Source organism: Oncorhynchus nerka, linkage group LG21, assembly GCF_034236695.1.
Source record: "Oncorhynchus nerka isolate Pitt River linkage group LG21, Oner_Uvic_2.0, whole genome shotgun sequence".
In the NCBI taxonomy this organism is placed as follows: Eukaryota; Metazoa; Chordata; class Actinopteri; order Salmoniformes; family Salmonidae; genus Oncorhynchus; species Oncorhynchus nerka.
The window spans coordinates 9061037-9078263 of record NC_088416.1 but is presented as its reverse complement, the minus strand read 5'-3'; the positions used below and the strand labels follow the sequence as shown (position 1 = coordinate 9078263).

At 44.2% G+C, this 17227-nt stretch overlaps 1 protein-coding gene across 1 annotated transcript; it reads right to left on the bottom strand.

Annotated features, from left to right (window-relative positions):
• LOC115103554 (GTP-binding protein Rhes-like) lies at positions 1-1712 on the bottom strand. The gene has a single exon (XM_065006763.1). The coding sequence runs from the start codon at positions 1432-1434 to the stop codon at positions 799-801; it is 636 nt and encodes a 211-aa protein (XP_064862835.1). The 5' UTR covers positions 1435-1712; the 3' UTR covers positions 1-798.
• Positions 1713-17227: the final 15515 nt, after the last annotated feature.

Sequence of the window (17227 nt, the reverse complement as noted above, 5' to 3'; positions counted from 1 at the left end):
CACTGGTGAAGCAGTTTAATGTATAAATCGTGAATTTAAAAAAACGTAAGAATGTAAAAAACATGTTTAAAATAAAACATATTGCATGTAATAGACATTTGCATGTCAACACTTTTTACACACATTAATCAAGTCATGCTTAATAGCAAATCAATCAAAAAAAACTTGAATACAAGCGAGTCTTTTGTAAACAATAATGCTGTGCTACATGTGAATTTCCAACTGAATAGATGGTGTTTTACATCAAACCATTGACTTTGCACAAACCCCAGCACATAAATCTTCCTTTTGAGTGAATAAATACTCTTATTGTATGTTTGCAACAGTCAAATGTCTTATTGCAAGTGAATGTCAAACACACATTGCAAAATTAGCATCATTTGAATACAAAAGCTATACATTGATCTAAACTGAAACAGCAGAAGCCTGTTAACCAAATAAGCAGCAACACATTACATTAAGTAATTACTGAGTAACAACTGAGCAGTTGAACATCTTTGTCACCTTTTCACCCTTATCTCCCCACCTTACAATGTTTACATTAGTTGGACCAAGTCCTCTTTCATAACCATTCGTTGTCACCCATTCTCTTCCCATATCAACCACATTGCTTGGACAAGGGAAGCAGACGTGGAATCAAGAGTGTTTGGGAGTTACGTTTCAGCACACTGGCAGTCCCTCAACTCAACCTTTTCAGCCCATACACAGTCAAGTTTCCCTCTCCCTCTTGTCCAGCAGCACTTTAACAGGTGTACTAGCCCACACCCTTTCCCTCTTTTTCTCCTTCAACCTGCCCCATTAGGAGATGATGCAGGAGTTGGTCTTGTTCATGGGCGGCCGGATGCCCTTGGGGTCTCCTTTGGGGAAGGTCTCCCTGCGGCGCCTCAGAGCAGGGCTCAGCCGGCTGGGCAGGTTGGTCTGCTGCAGCAGCTCCCTGAACACCTCCATCACGTTGTTGTTCTCCTTGGCCGACGTCTCCACGTAGCTGTTGTTCCAGTCCAGCTCCACTGTTGACAGTACGTCGTCAGCTGCCACCTGCCGGTCGCTTCCTGCTCGATCTGACTTGTTGCCCACCACCACGATCGGGGTGTACTTGTCCTCCTTGACCTCCAGGATCTCGTTTCGGAGGCTCTTGACGGCCTCCAGCGACTCTGCATCATCGACCGCGTAGACCAGGGCGAAGGCGTCGCTGTTCTGGATGGAGAGCTTGCGCATGGCAGGGAAGGAGTAGCTGCCGCTGGTGTCCAGGATCTCCACGGTGACCTTAGAGCCGCCGATGTCGTATTCCTTGCTGTGCATCTCCTCCACGGTGCGCCGGTGCTTGGGCTCGAAGGTGTCCTGGAGGAAGCGGCGGATCAGGGCCGTCTTGCCCACGCCGGCCGCCCCCAGGAACACCAACCTCACCTGGGTCTTCTCCTTCACCTCTAGAGACATGATACTGCTTTTTGTCTTTTTGTCTGGGTTCTAAAAGTATCTTTAATCTGACTGTTCAGTCACTGACAGTCTCTGTCAGCAGACAGGTAGAATAGTAGGACACAAGACCAGTCAAACTCTTCTGTCTTCTGGTGAAGTAGCTGTTGATAGAAACAGCTGCGCAATTGCACACTGAGTGTAGATTGTCTGAGATTTCTGTACAGATTCTAGCAGAAGGTCTCTGATTGTGCTCAAAGTTCTCTTGTAATAGGTAGGTGCTTGTCTGCCTCGGTCGTTTTCCACGGTCCCTTTTATGTGTGTTTTTGGTCGCAGGGATTCCATGCCCTCTTTCGACAGGAGCCAATCAGCACATGGTTGTCTATTGCGGCGTAAGATACGAGCGGCCAATCACTGGTCTGCATGCAAATGTGAGTACTAGACAGATTTGGGAGGGGAAAACGAGGTGATATCTGAAAGTGTATGAACAAGAGCTACTGGAAGAGTGGAGCGGAGTCTGATAATCATTCAAAGCAGACTCACGTAACGTTAGCTCACAGATGAAAGAGCTGCCTGATCTCTTGATATTCTATTTTATGTTTATGTGCACAATAAAAAATACATATATTTTTTAAATATAGTAAATCCGCCTTGAGTAGTGATTACAATATGTCTTTAGTTATACATTTATAGTATGGACTTTAATTCAATAGAATGTGTTTGACAGTGATTACAACAGCAAAAGATGCCATCAAGGAGACTATAGTTTGCTGCTTGCTATGTATTTCCTCATGGTTGAAGTCTCTCAGTCCGCATCTAAATGTGTTGATAATACATTTTGAATCAAATGATGACATCCCACTTTATGACTCGTGCTTGTCATTTTCTTCTACATAAACAACTCTTTGCCAGTGCAAGGACAGCTTGTCTGGATTGCTATGGTCCTCCTGGTTAAGTAAGCCGTTCACCTCACATGACCATTATGGTAATGTCTATAGGTCACGCAAATAATGTATGACATAGATGATTAGCGTGACATAAATAAACCTTTTGGCAGTGTTGGCCTGATTATTTAAGAAGCCAATTAGTGAGCTGAATATTATCTCAGATGAACTTAATCACAACACGCTGAATATTATATCAGATGAATTTAATCACAACATGCTGAATATTATATCAGATGAACTTAATCACAACGCGCTGAATATTATATCAGATGAACTTAATCACAACACGCTGAATATTATATCAGATGAATTTAATCACAACATGCTGAATATTATATCAGATGAACTTAATCACAACACGCTGAATATTATATCAGATGAATTTAATCACAACACGCTGAATATTATATCAGATGAATTTAATCACAACACGCTGAATATTATATCAGATGAATTTAATCACAACACGCTGAATATTATATCAGATGAACTTAATCACAACACGCTGAATATTATATCAGATGAATTTAATCACAACGCGCTGAATATTATATCAGATGAACTTAATCACAACACGCTGAATATTATATCAGATGAACTTAATCACAACACGCTGAATATTATATCAGATGAACTTAATCACAACACGCTGAATATTATATCAGATGAATTTAATAACAACACCCTGAATATTATATCAGATGAACTTAATTGAGGCACATTTGTCCTTATTGCCTGAATCTTTAACACATGCTCTTTCTTCAGCATCCAATTAGGTGTAGGCTAAAGCATTTCATAGCCTTTGAGTGATATGTACTGAATCACGTCGCTCCTGTATGAGAGCCAGATGCTTTACAGAAGGGAGCCCATTTCCTTCTTAAATTTCCCCTAGGATCTGCAGCGTTTGACGGACTGTGACTTTCCCTGTCCCTGCCTCGTCAGGCTAGTGACAGCATGGAACCGTTTTGAGCTCTAGGGAGGGACTCCCTCCCCACCACGGTGTGTACCCGATCTCAGTTATCTTCTCTAGACCACTGGCTGTGTGATAGGCAGCAGAGCAGCCTGGGAAGTATAATCTATACAATCTAATCTATAATCTATACAATGTTCCAAGACTGCCATGCACTCGTATACTACTCTTATGCACTCGTATGCACTCACAACTCTGGAATTATAATCAGTGTTCTACCGTTCTTATTCATTCACGATGTTCTGTCCACTCTGACATGACCTGAGACATTAGTGGGCTCATTTGGGAGCATGTCATGTGTCCAGAACAACCCATTTCCAGTAAATAGGCCTATCTTCCATTGCGTTTATTAGTGTACCTCTTTCTTCCCTTGTGACGTGGGCATAATGGGGGGGTCCTCGTAGTCCTGTAGATAGTATATTATAGTACAGTCTGTCCAAAAGCTGCCAATGTCCCATCACCAGGCAAGACACTGGTTCTCCCTGTCCTGCTGTTGATCTCAGGAAAATGTTCTATCCCTGTGCTCCTCTGCATCACAAATGAGTCCTCTGATTGAAACGAGACAGGAACAGCGTCAGCATACAAGGACATAAGACAATCAATGCTGAAGTGGGGAACAGAGCGGGGGGACAGACAGATATAGGGGAGGTAATGTCAGAGGTGATTGAGTCCAGGTGAGTCCAATAATCACTGATGCGCGTGACGGGGGAAGTGAGGTGTGCGTAAGGATGGTGACAGGAGTGCGTAATGCTGGGGAGCCTGACGCCCTTGAGTGCCAGGGGGGATAAGTGGAGAGCCTGGCGAGCCGGCTGAGGCATGAAGGCCTGTCGATACCGCTGAGGCGTGGGAGCCCGATGGTAAAAACCTGACGATCCGGCTGATGCCTGACGTGCAATGGGCACCTTCCGAGGCAAGCAACCTCTCGAGCCAGCTCGGGCATGACAGCCCAATGAGCTGGCTTACCGGAAAGCCAGTACTCCCCTTAATTTGGTGGCTTCAGCATTCTGTAAGGACCGACCCTGGAATAGAGAAGCAGATACGGGGAGTCAAGCATTTAATCAGGAACAGACATGAAATGAGACAGGAACAGCATCAGCACACGGGTATACAAGGACATAAGACAATCAATGCTGAAGCGGGGAACAGAGCGGGGGAACAGACAGATATAGGGGAGGTAATGTCAGAGGTGATTGAGTCCAGGTGAGTCTAATAATCGCTGATGCGCGTGATGGGGGGACGCAGGTGTGCGTAATGATGGTGGCAGGAGTGCGTAATGCTGGGGAGCCTGGTGCCCTCGAACGCCAGGGGGGAAGAGCGGGAGCAGGCGTGACAACAGGTGTCTTTTGTGTTGTCATGGCGGCAGTGATGGAGATGTTTCGGGCGAAGGGGGGCGATCATGTGCACTCATGCAGTCCACTTCTTCTCTAATTGCCCGTGTCCTTCTTCTCCTTGACTGTTTAATGTTCTCAAGACAAAGCCCCTCCACCACTGTGGGTCTCCCCCATGTAGGAGAGCCCAATTAGGCTGCACTCGCACCCAGGTGTGCCAAGCTCTATCGCTCCTTCAGCTCGAACGTTACGCGTGCAAGTGCCGGACGGACATCCATTTACTACGGTAATTACACAAGCATTAATTTACAATCATTATCAAGATCACAGCGACGCTCATTTGCAATCACCTAAAACCTTCGATAGACTTTCTAATCATTTTTAATCACCAGAGTCATTACTTGGACATTAATTAACAATCATTATAAACTGGGTAGTTTGACTCCTGGATGCTGATTGGCTGAAAGCTGTGGTAAATCACACAATATACCACGGGTATGACGCAAAATTACTTGTTTACTGTTCTAATTGAATTGGTAAACAGTTTATAATAGCACTAAAGCACCTCGGGGGGTTGTGGTGTGTGGCCAAGTGCTGTATCCAGGCTCAAAGCCCTTGTGTACTGTGGACGTGTTCAGTGCCATGATTCCCCGAGAGGAACACAGGGAATCATGGCACCTTAATTGGGGAGGACGGGCTCGTGATAATGGCTAGAGCGGAGTAAGTGGAATGGTATCAAATACATCACGGTTTCATCATGTGTTTGATGCCATTCCATTCGCTCCATTCCAGCCATTATTATGAGCCGTCCTCCCCTCAGCAGGCTCCACTGAACACAACATAACCCTGTGAAAAGACGGTGGAGATGACAACAGTGATATTTGGCCAAAAATGCATAGGCCTATATTATATTATGTATGTGAGGCACTGAATTACCCTGCACCAGTTAAAGATTGAATCCGCATTTAGGGAAACAGCGCCATGTACACGGAAGCGCCTTTGTTATTGTTTTTGTTGATGAAATGGAGGAACATGGAGGAGAGGAGTGGGAAGAGCTTTGTAAAAAGCTGCTGTTCTTTCGCACATGTAATGATGTTCGTAGGGGGGAAAAGTGTTCTTATTTGTCATTGTAATATATCAAACGGATGTGGTGGTTCCACTAAAAAGAGTAAATACTTTTGACTGCGCAATCTTTCCAATGTTTCTGACCAGGAAATAACTTTAATTCCCTCAATGAAAAATCCAGGCATGCATGGAGTGGAACATGATCTAGACAGTATCATTTTCCATTGAAAATGTTTCCAGTTTTTCAACTCATTAGTCACGTATCTGCTATGATGGGTTTCACAAATCTACCTAGATGGGTGGAAAATCCATTCTCTATGGGCTTACTGTAGGTTTAGTGCTTGGACTGATTCCAAATGGTTATTATACTGTATTCACTTGTGCTCAACATGGTTTCCACTCTTCCCTCATCGTAGTATAGTAGTAACTGTTGATATGGAAATGTCATTAAACCAATGTTTTGGTAATTTGTGTCTCATGTGCTGTTGTTGACCAAAGTCCTGTCATTTACACCATATGACTTCCCTAAGTACAGTCTCTTAGTTTTCCCCCTTCCTCGTATGTTAGAATTCCATAAAGCAGCATCACATGCATAATTACCTGAGAAAACAAACACTATCATTTGATCCGGTAATCCAACTCTAGCCAGGCCCATATCTTCTCAACATTATGGCTCATCGGATGTTTGCAAGGATGGGTAGTACAGTAAGTCAGAGGGTATCCCCTACCTATCCTACTGTACCTAATGTTGCCTTCCGCCATAAACACTGTACATCTCTTTTGGCTTGTTCCACACGCAATTATTTATGTCATTCTTTCCCTTTGTTATCCTCTGCTACTTTTTGCCCTTGGCTGACTCAAGACAGAGAAACAAGGCCATTTTATAAATCTTATCCATGTCCTGCGGGGGTTGGTTTGGGTTGATCCACTTCTCCTTTCTTTGGGCTTCAACACGAGTGTCACTCATGTTTGATTTGTGATGTGGCTTGACTGTCCCTGTCCTCTTCCAAGATGCTCTCTAAAACGGATTAGGTTTTGTCCAGAAGGCTGCCGGACCCAGGTCCCCTCTACTTTCTCGGTTCCATATTTAGGCCTGTCAAAATAGCATTGTGCTAAAATAGTTGCTCCTGAGCCTCTATCCTTTCGTATATGCGCTCGGTCCAATGGATGATGTCTTAGTTTAAAACAAAGTCCCCCGCTCCTCTCCTTGCTGTGGATTTATTTGTCCATTGTTTCGGCTGAAGAGCCTTTATCAGCGTGTGGCAAATAGGTCTTATTGGTGTAAAACAATGACAGACTCCTGGTTCTTTCATGGGCCCATGTTGTAAATAGACTTGTTAACCAGAGGTTATGTCAGCACAACATTTTACCTCTCCTAACACAACCAAGGCAGGTGAGAAGCTGTACTGAAGTGCTGTTCAATGCACAGGCTTAATTGGCCAATACCCCCTGTGAGGTGACAGAGACAAATTTATGGAGGTCAGTGCAGGCTAAGGCAGTTGTAATAGAAAGCAATGAGGGAGACACTGTTGTGCATACTCAACAAGCAACCAGTAGCGGTTACGTGAGTAAAATCACTGGGGAAGCCAACAGTAACAGACCTACAGCATGGTCAAGCAAGTTAATGTTTCCGACATTTTTGGACCGCTAAACAACTATTGATTTAGAACCACGGAGAGTTACAGCAAGTCACAAAGAAAACAGGAGCTGCCTCCACTATTCCGGCACCATTTCAACTTCAATGTTTCAACATCATCAAATCACCTGTGCTTAGTCTAATACATTGAAAACTAAAAGATACCAAAAGCAATTTAGTCCAATCAACGTAAGCTAAATATGATGTGGCTATCAATGATTCTGTGAGTGTGTGTGTGTGTGTGTGTGTGTGTGTGTGTGTGTGTGTGTGTGTGTGTGCATGCGCATTTGTGCAAGTAGAAAAACATGTTGACTCACCCTACTTGTAGAGAAACGCCAATGCCATCCTCTTCTCTTCCATGTTGACCAAACGGTCTATCACTCTGTCATATAGTACATGCTTTTATTTTTTGTTGTCCTATGCTACCTGGATAAAATGCTTGCTTGCTCGCTAGTCTAACTTACATTCATGGGCAACGTTAGCTAGTTAACATTAGCCTTCTACATCTGGCTACATATTGAACTCCCATCCTCTCAGGCCAGGGGCACAACAATGTATGAATTAATAGTTGGATCAGAATCGCCATTATAGTCATTGGCCAGTACAGATAATTAAGTAAAACACAAGTCCAAATCCCTATCTCCATACATGGCTAATTTAGGAAAGGGGCTATTTTAGCTAGCTAGCTAGCTAGCCACCGGAGGACAACAACACAACAGGATGTAACAATTGAAGTTGTTTCTGTTAATGATGTATGCTCTCATGTAAGGGGTGCGTACTGGCTGCAGAGAAGTCAGATGCAGGAGAGAGCAAAAACTGTGTTTCCAACGGCGCAGTTTAATAATAAAAACCCACCGGAAACCAGAACAATCAATAAATGGGTACAAAACCCGACGCACACCAGACATAACGTGCACAAGCACTTACAATAAACAATACCGGACAAGGACATGGGGGGAACAGAGGGTTAAATACACAACATGTATTTGGTGGATTTGAAACCAGGTGTGTGGGAAGACAAGACAAAACAAATGGAAAATTAAAGGTGGATCGGCGATGGCTAGAACTGCCGAACGTCGCCTGAACGAGGAGAGGGACCGACTTCGGGGAAGTCGTGACAGTACCCACAAACCGTGGACCCAGCTTCCGGCAAGAAAGTCGAGAGCCAGACCCAGTCCCCCGGTGAGGACACCGGGGCCTCACTGCGGTTGCGGTCTGCGTTCTCCTTTTGGCGCAGCACGGCCCACTGAAGGTGAACACTGACAGCTTCCCATGTCTCCTCCGCGCGCCTGAACCAGTCGTCCACCGCAGGCGCCTCGGTCTGAGTTGGATGACCGTTCAAAACGTATTTTCCCAGTCAGAGCTATTTTTTTTCCAGAGTTCCCAGTTGTCTTAAACTCACTGAAGTCTGATATTTCCCAGAACAGGTGTGTGTATATTCTGAGATCATTTGACAGATCGTGTGACACTTAGACTGCACACAGGTGGACTTTATTTAACTAGTGAAGGTAATTGGTTGTACGAGGTCTTATTTAGGGGCTTCATAGCAAAGGGGATGAATACGTATGCACACACCACTTTTCTGTTTAAATTTTATTTTTATTTTTTTTAAACAAGCTGGGGTTTTTTTTCATTTCACTTGACCAATTTGGACTATTTTGTGTATGTCTGTCACGCCCTGGTCGAAGTAATGTATGTTTGTCTTCATTTATTTGGTCAGGCCAGGGTGTGACATGGGTTATTGTGGTGCGTTTTTGTCATGGGGTTTTTGTGGGGTGTCTAGCATAATCTATGGCTGCCTGAGGCGGTTCTCAATCAGAGTCAGGTGATTATCGTTGTCTCTGATTGGGAACCATATTTAGGCAGCCATATTCTTTGAGTATTTCGTGGGTGATTGTTCCTGTCTCTGTGTTTGTAGTCACCAGATAGGCTGTATAGGTTTTCACGTTCTGTTTGTTGTTTTGTATTGTTCGTGTTTTTTTTCGTCTATTAAAGATGTATCGAACTAACAACGCTGCATTTTGGTCCGACTCTCATTCGACGGAAGAAAACTGTAACAATGTCCATTACATGAAATCCAAATGAAAATCAATTTAAATTACAGGTTGTAAGACAACAAAATAGGAAAAATGCCATGGAGGATGAATACTTTTGCACTGTATAATTTCTCTTCATATGCCAAGGGTTGAAAAAGATTGGCAAGTAGATTGTTGATTTAATTTGTACCTTTATTTAACTAGGCAAGGCAGTTAAGAACAAATTCTTATTTTCAATGACTGCCTAGGAACAGTGGGTTAACTGCCTTGTTCAGGGGTAGCTCAGGGACCTTGTCAGCTCGGGAACTCAATCTTGCAACCTTTCGGTTACTAGTGCAACGCTCTCTAGCCTGCTAGCTAAGATTTTGAAGATAGGATGTTGACATGATCAATCAAAGCTATGGTAGATATAACGTGATTTGATGTAATTTTATCTGTGGCCAATGACCTTGAGCCTTTTTGGATGGGCACTCCTAATGTAACTCTATGGTAGCACCCAAGTGGCTTGAATTTTTGAGCTCTCCCCGTATATTTTGCGGTGACGTAGTGTCCCCATGAGTCACAGCACACTGAGCCAATCACGGCACTAGAGAACACGGTCGGAACTAGAAGCACAAGCATTTCCCTACTCTCTCAATAACATCTGTTAACCATGTGTATGTGACCAATAACATTTGATTTGATTTGACATAACCAACTTTAACGCTCCATATTTTCCACTGGCTGCCCCAACACCACAGACAGCACTGAGTTAGACTGAAACACCTGCATTTTGGAGATGCCATATTCAAGAAAGCAAAAAAGAGACCATGTTTGTATGCAGCCATTTGACACAGCACTTTTGTAACACTTTTGATTTAATTTAATAAAATCGATCGATGAAGGCGTTCAAAAGAGGGTCAAAGTGCTGTTTTTAGAACAATTTGAATCGTGATTTGTCAACATGTGCACGATTTCTCTGTCCTACACATCGGAGTTCTGCTGCAGGCACTCACATGACTTGACCAATCAGATTCACGGAAATCGCAGTTCTCACAGGCCGGGCACAAAGTACAGTGCATTAAGCTCAAGACGCTCTCCACTTTCCTCCTTTATTTATGTGCAAGAACACATCACTTTCCCCCTTTATTAATGTGCGAGAACACATCATTTTCCTTCTTTATTTATGTGCGAGAACACATCACTTTCCTCTTTTATTAATGTGCGAGAACACATCACTTACCTCCTTTATTAATGTGCGAGAACACATCACTTTCCTTCTTTATTAATGTGCGAGAACACATCACTTTCCTTCTTTATTAATGTGCGAGAACACATCACTTTTCCTTTATTAATGTGTGAGAACAAATCACTTTCCTCCTTTATTAATGTGTGAGAACACATCACTTTCCTCCTTTATTAATGTGTGAGAACACATCACTTTCCTCCTTTATTAATGTGTGAGAACACATCACTTTCCTCCTTTATTAATGTGCGAGAACACATCACTTTCCTCCTTTATTAATGTGCGAGAACACATCACCTTTCCTTTATTAATGTGTGAGAACACATCACTTTTCCTTTATTAATGTGTGAGAACACATCACTTTTCCTTTATTAATGTGTGAGAACAAATCACTTTCCTCCTTTATTAATGTGTGAGAACACATCACTTTCCTCCTTTATTAATGTGTGAGAACACATCACTTTCCTCCTTTATTTAGGTGCGAGAACACATCACTTTCCTCCTTTATTAATGTGCGAGAACACATCACTTTACTCCTTTATTTATGTGCGAGAACACATCAATCTCCTCCTTTATTTATGTGCGAGAACACATCACTTTACTCCCGACAGACACAAGCAAAAACTCAAGCATGGAAACAAGACTACTTTTTTCAGTCTGATCAACTGTAGGCTACTAACAACAGCAGCTGCATAGTCTAGCCTACTATGCACCCTGTCCCTCTGGCAAGGGTAAACAAAGCTGTAACGTTGTGTATTTATAGCCCATTTGTTCATGAGAAAATATGAGTGCGATCAAATTTGGTTTAAATTCAAACTTGGGCTGACTAGGCTAACTGAACTTTTTCAAACCAAAATTATTAACTGGAATCAATCAATTAACACAATAGCTGACATAGACTGTGAGTAAAGGTTTTATTGTCCAATTGTGTTGCTTTTTCTGTCTGTGTATAGGAAACCCCCTAGTCCTTCTTCTTTAAAATATAATTAATATGAACATGTACAAGGTTGCTGCAGTTTCACGGGGTTTTCATCCTCCCCAAGGCCAGGAGTTTTTCCAGGAAGTTTTTTAAAACCATTTGACCTGATTAGAAAAACTCTGGTCCCATCATCGCCCAAATTAAACCTTTTTACAATAGAGGAATCACGTCATACTGTATAAGGTTTGACGTTTTACCTGGGTAGGTTACCAGATCAGGAAAAACTACGGGCCCCAGATTTGTTTTCCCTCCCGCCACACCTGTGCTGCCACCTCTGGTCTACATACATATTTATTTGGCTGTAAGCTGTCATGCATGGAAATGATCTGGAGGCATTGTGTGTTAATGTGTGATCTTTAGATATGGAGTATGAATATTGAACGTTTATCGTGGATGCCCTCCACTAACCTACTCAGTGATGTACAAATCGGTTCAGACAAGTTTTATTTGTAGAGAAAATGAAATTGCACGATGGAGATGCCAAAAGGCAGAATAGTATCTTAAATTCATTCCTTATCAGAAGAAAAATGTTGCCCCAGGTGCTGAGATGACATGATGGGTGGGATGTTTAACATGGCAGTGGCATAGCTATCAGTCTATAGTCCCTGTTCTTGGTATAGGGCTACAGCGGCATCATCACCATTTACACATGCTCCTGTTACGGGGGCTGACCTTATTACGGGGGCTGAGTCACTGGCTTAGTAGTGCTCTTCCATGCTGTCCCAAGGAGGGATGACTCACGTCGTTCCTTTTTTTCGCTATACTCAACTTCAGTGGGTTGAGTCACTGACGTGATCTTCCTGTCCGGTCTGACGGCCCCTCGGGATCGTGCAATGGAGGAGATCTTCGTGGGCTATACTCAGCCAGTCTCAGGGCAGTAAGTTGGTGGTCTGTTGATATTCTTTTTTTGTGCTGTGGGGGCTGTGCTTTGGCTAAGTGGGTGGGGTTATATCCTGCCTGGTTGGCCCTGTCCGGGGTTACCGTCGGACAGGGCCACAGTATCCCCCAACCTCCCCCCGTCTCAGCCTCCAGTATCTATGTTGCAATAGTCTATGTGCTTGGGGGCTAGGGGCAGTCTGTCCTATCTGGTGAAATTCTTGGTGTCCTGTGTGAAATTAAGTATGCTCCCTCTAATTCTCTCATATCTCTCTCTTTCGCTCTCTCTTGCTCCCCTCCTGGAGTACCTGAGTCCAAGGACCATGCCTCAGGACTACCTGGCCTGGTGACTCCTGGCTGTCCCCAGTCCACCTGGTCTTGCTGCTGATCCAGTTTCTGCTGTTTTGCATGTGGCTACGGAACCCTGACCTGTTCACCGGACGTGGTACCTTGTCCTGGACCTGCTGTTTTCGACCCTCTCTCTCCCTCTCCCTCACTCTCTCTCCCTCCTTCTCTCTCTCTTTCTCTACCGCACCTGCTGTCTCGACCTCTGAATGCTGGTATATAAAAATCTAACTGACATTTACTCCTGAGGTGCTGACCTGTTGCACCCTCTACAAACCACTGTGATTATTAGTTGACCCTGCTGGTCATATATGTTCATTTGAACATCTTTAAGAACGATCTGGCCTTAATGGCAAAGTACTCTTATAATCTCCACCTGGCACTGCCAAAAGAGGACAGGCCACCCCTCAGAGTCTTGTTCCTCTCTAGGTTTCTTCATAGGTTCCTGCTTTCCTAGGGAATTTTTCCTATCCACCGTGCTTCTACATCTGCATTGCTTGCTGTTTGGGGTTTTAGGCTGGGCTTCTGTATTAGCACTTTGCGACATCTGCTGATGTAAAAGGGCTTTATAAATACATTTGATTGTATGACTCGCTGTGCTAACAGGGAGCAGTAAGCAGCAAGCAAAACAACACTCTCAACACCCTGACAGATAACCTTCATGACTCATGTTGGTGTTGGAGGGAATTCAAATGAAGATCTGATCGATTAATGTATGCTGTTTACAATCGATTTAGCTCTGGAACGGAGCCAGTCTCAGATATTTACACACATAAGACTCTGAAAGGCCAAGGCACTGTGAGCCTGTGGCGCGTGGGCATTGGACACACACGCTTCTACACCACTGACAGGACAAGAGTGTTTGTGTGTGTGTCTGAAATCCTTTAGTTTGCCTGCATGTGAGTGTGTCGGTGGCGATGCGTGCTATGCATGCAACTCCTGTTTTTTATCTGTGTTTGTGTGCTGGAGTCAGTGTTGGTGTATGCATGTGCCTATTTCTATATGCGTTTCTGTGTGTGTGCTTGTATGCGTGCGTGTGACTCTACAGCAGCAGACAGATGGCCTGGCTGCCAGTCTACTTTGGCCCTAATGGTGTGTGACAGGGACAGATCCGTTATGCCACGTCTTATTGGGCCCGTCACATCTCTGCCAAGGGCACGCATGACGAGCTGCCATGTGAGATTGGCTGGGAAACAGCCAGAACATTCCGGAAAGAAGAGGTTTATCCTCCTCACTACTGCTCAGCCTCGGTCCCAATTCTCCTCATGCACAGGTGCTGTGTTAAGTCATAGCAGCTTCATCACCGAGCGAGGATGAGCCACCTCAATCTGTTGTTTCTGATGAAATCCTTGAGAGTCTAATGAAAATGTTGTTGGGCTCTCCTCCCCAGGCAAGCATTTGCCATAGACACACTCTTTAATGTTAACCGTCTATGACAGCAGACATTCAGCCAGTGCTAACGTCCTCTAGTGCACTGACGACATGGGAAAGAGAAGGACAGACGTGTTATAGGAATAACCATTCATTGGTCAACAGATACTGACAAAATGTTTTCTGAAGCTGAAATAACTGGATTTATTTGTTTGTCTGTGTTTGACCCATAATTACACAGTCCCACGCTTGCTAAGTATCACAGTACGTGGCGGTGTATGTTATTGTACACCAGGAAATGATTTGTTTAACATTCAACAGGACATCCTTGTAAGGGCCATTATGCAGTGAAATCATCTATATGCAAGCAGTAGGAGAGCCCACTTACAGCATGGCTGTAAGAGCCCTCTTGTAGGTGTGAGTCTCTGTGTAGGTGATATTGTGCACCCTACATTGCTGACCCACATTTGATTATATTCCACCTAGTCCAATAACAAAAAGAACACCATTGCTGTTCAGCCTTACCTTTAAAAAACATGTTCATACTCAAATCCAGACACACAACCACAACAACTCAATTCCTTGAAAATGCTGCTCCATTTCGGCAGTCCGTGCCCTCTGACTCAGATAGCAGAACTTGGGCAGATCTCAACCACTGTTACAGTAATCTAGCTTATATGAATATCATTTTCTTCTCTTCTTCTGCAGTGCCCCCTGATTCAGGTAACAGAACCTGGTCCAATCTCCACCAGTGTTTCAGTGACCTACATAAGATCCCGATTAACAACATGAACATTGTCATGTTCTGACCTTAGTTCTTTTGTTATGTCTTTGTTTTAGTATGGTCAGGGCGTGAGTTGGGTGGGTTGTCTATGTTCGTTTTTGTATGTTGTGTTTTGTGTTTGGCCTGGTATGGTTCTCAATCAGAGGCAGGTGTCGTTAGTTGTCTCTGATTGAGAATCATACTTAGGTAGCCTTTTCCCACCTGTGTTTCGTGGGTGATTGTTTCCTGCTTTGTTGTTTGTGTCACCATACATTTACATTACATTTAAGTCATTTAGCAGACGCTCTTATCCAGAGCGACTTACAAATTGGTGCTTTCACCTTATGACATCCAGTGGAACAGCCACTTTACAATAGTGCATCTAGGTCTTTTAAGGGGGGGGGGGGGGGGGGTGAGAAGGATTACTTTATCCTATCCTAGGTATTCCTTAAAGAGGTGGGGTTTCAGGTGTCTCCGGAAGGTGGTGATTGACTCCGCTGTCCTGGCGTCGTGAGGGAGTTTGTTCCACCATTGGGGGGCCAGAGCAGCGAACAGTTTTGACTGGGCTGAGCGGGAACTGTACTTCCTCAGTGGTAGGGAGGCGAGCAGGCCAGAGGTGGATGAACGCAGTGCCCTTGTTTGGGTGTAGGGCCTGATCAGAGCCTGGAGGTACTGAGGTGCCGTTCCCCTCACAGCTCCGTAGGCAAGCACCATGGTCTTGTAGCGGATGCGAGCTTCAACTGGAAGCCAGTGGAGAGAGCGGAGGAGCGGGGTGACGTGAGAGAACTTGGGAAGGTTGAACACCAGACGGGCTGCGGCGTTCTGGATGAGTTGTAGGGGTTTAATGGCACAGGCAGGGAGCCCAGCCAACAGCGAGTTGCAGTAATCCAGACGGGAGATGACAAGTGCCTGGATTAGGACCTGCGCCGCTTCCTGTGTGAGGCAGGGTCGTACTCTGCGGATGTTGTAGAGCATGAACCTACAGGAACGGGCCACCGCCTTGATGTTATTTGAGAACGACAGGGTGTTGTCCAGGATCACGCCAAGGTTCTTAGCGCTCTGGGAGGAGGACACAATGGAGTTGTCAACCGTGATGGCGAGATCATGGAACGGGCAGTCCTTCCCCGGGAGGAAGAGCAGCTCCGTCTTGCTGAGGTTCAGCTTGAGGTGATGATCCGTCATCCACACTGATATGTCTGCCAGACATGCAGAGATGCGATTCGCCACCTGGTCGTCAGAAGGGGGAAAGGAGAAGATTAATTCAGGACTGTTTCGGTTTTCATTGTTATTTTTGTATTTTGTCATGTTCAGTGATTATTAAAGTATCATGGACACTTACCACGCTGCGTATTGGTCCGATCCTTGCTACTCCTCCTCAGACGAAGAGGAGGAAATCCGTTACAAACATGTAGGCTCTGACCCAGAAACGCACATCTAATGTATTTGTCACCCAACCCTTAAACAGGTGCAGAATTATAATTACATTTGCCTTATTAAGTGGGCTTGACAGATGGGTCACCTTCACCACAGTTCACTTATTGGTGGAACTGAACCATTATCATTCTAATGTGTGTGGAATTATTAGTAATTGGTGCACTGCTATTTAGCTTTGTCATTACTGCAAACAACCGCATCTAGGACATTCTACTGTATAGTGTGGGCACATTGTGCATTGATACGTCAGATTCAGTAGGTGTTTTTTTATGTCAAATTATGGGTCAGTTAGATGAGGTGTGGTCAGAGTAGTCATATACTGTAACTTGAGCCTGGCACAAAGCCACATTAGGCCTGAGTCAATAACCGGCATATTTATTTTCTTTCAAATACTTGGGGCATGATTGATTTAGCTAACATTCAGTGTTTCAGGTGGGCAGTTTTGCACTTTTGGAACTATTCCTATTGGTTCCATTGTGCCGGCAAGGCAAAAATGCACCTGAAGTATTTGAAACAGCAAATGTACATTTGACCCAGGTTTGTACTACCTGCATATGACCTGAGATTATCATGTTTATGAAAAAGAGCTCAGAATCTACATTAAATAAATCACTTAGGCCTATGCATTTCATCACAAAATGTGTTCAAGTAGTCTGCCTGAATTACTGGATGTGAAAAGGTGTTTGCTGGAACACACACCTGCCTGTTGTTCCTGTCAGACCAGATCAGATTAGTTCAATTAACAATGCCAGGAATGCTGTTCCCCACACTCCTTTGGCATGTTCTATTACAGCCATTGATCCAACATACAGAGCCTGATCAACACACACAGTTTAGGGAAG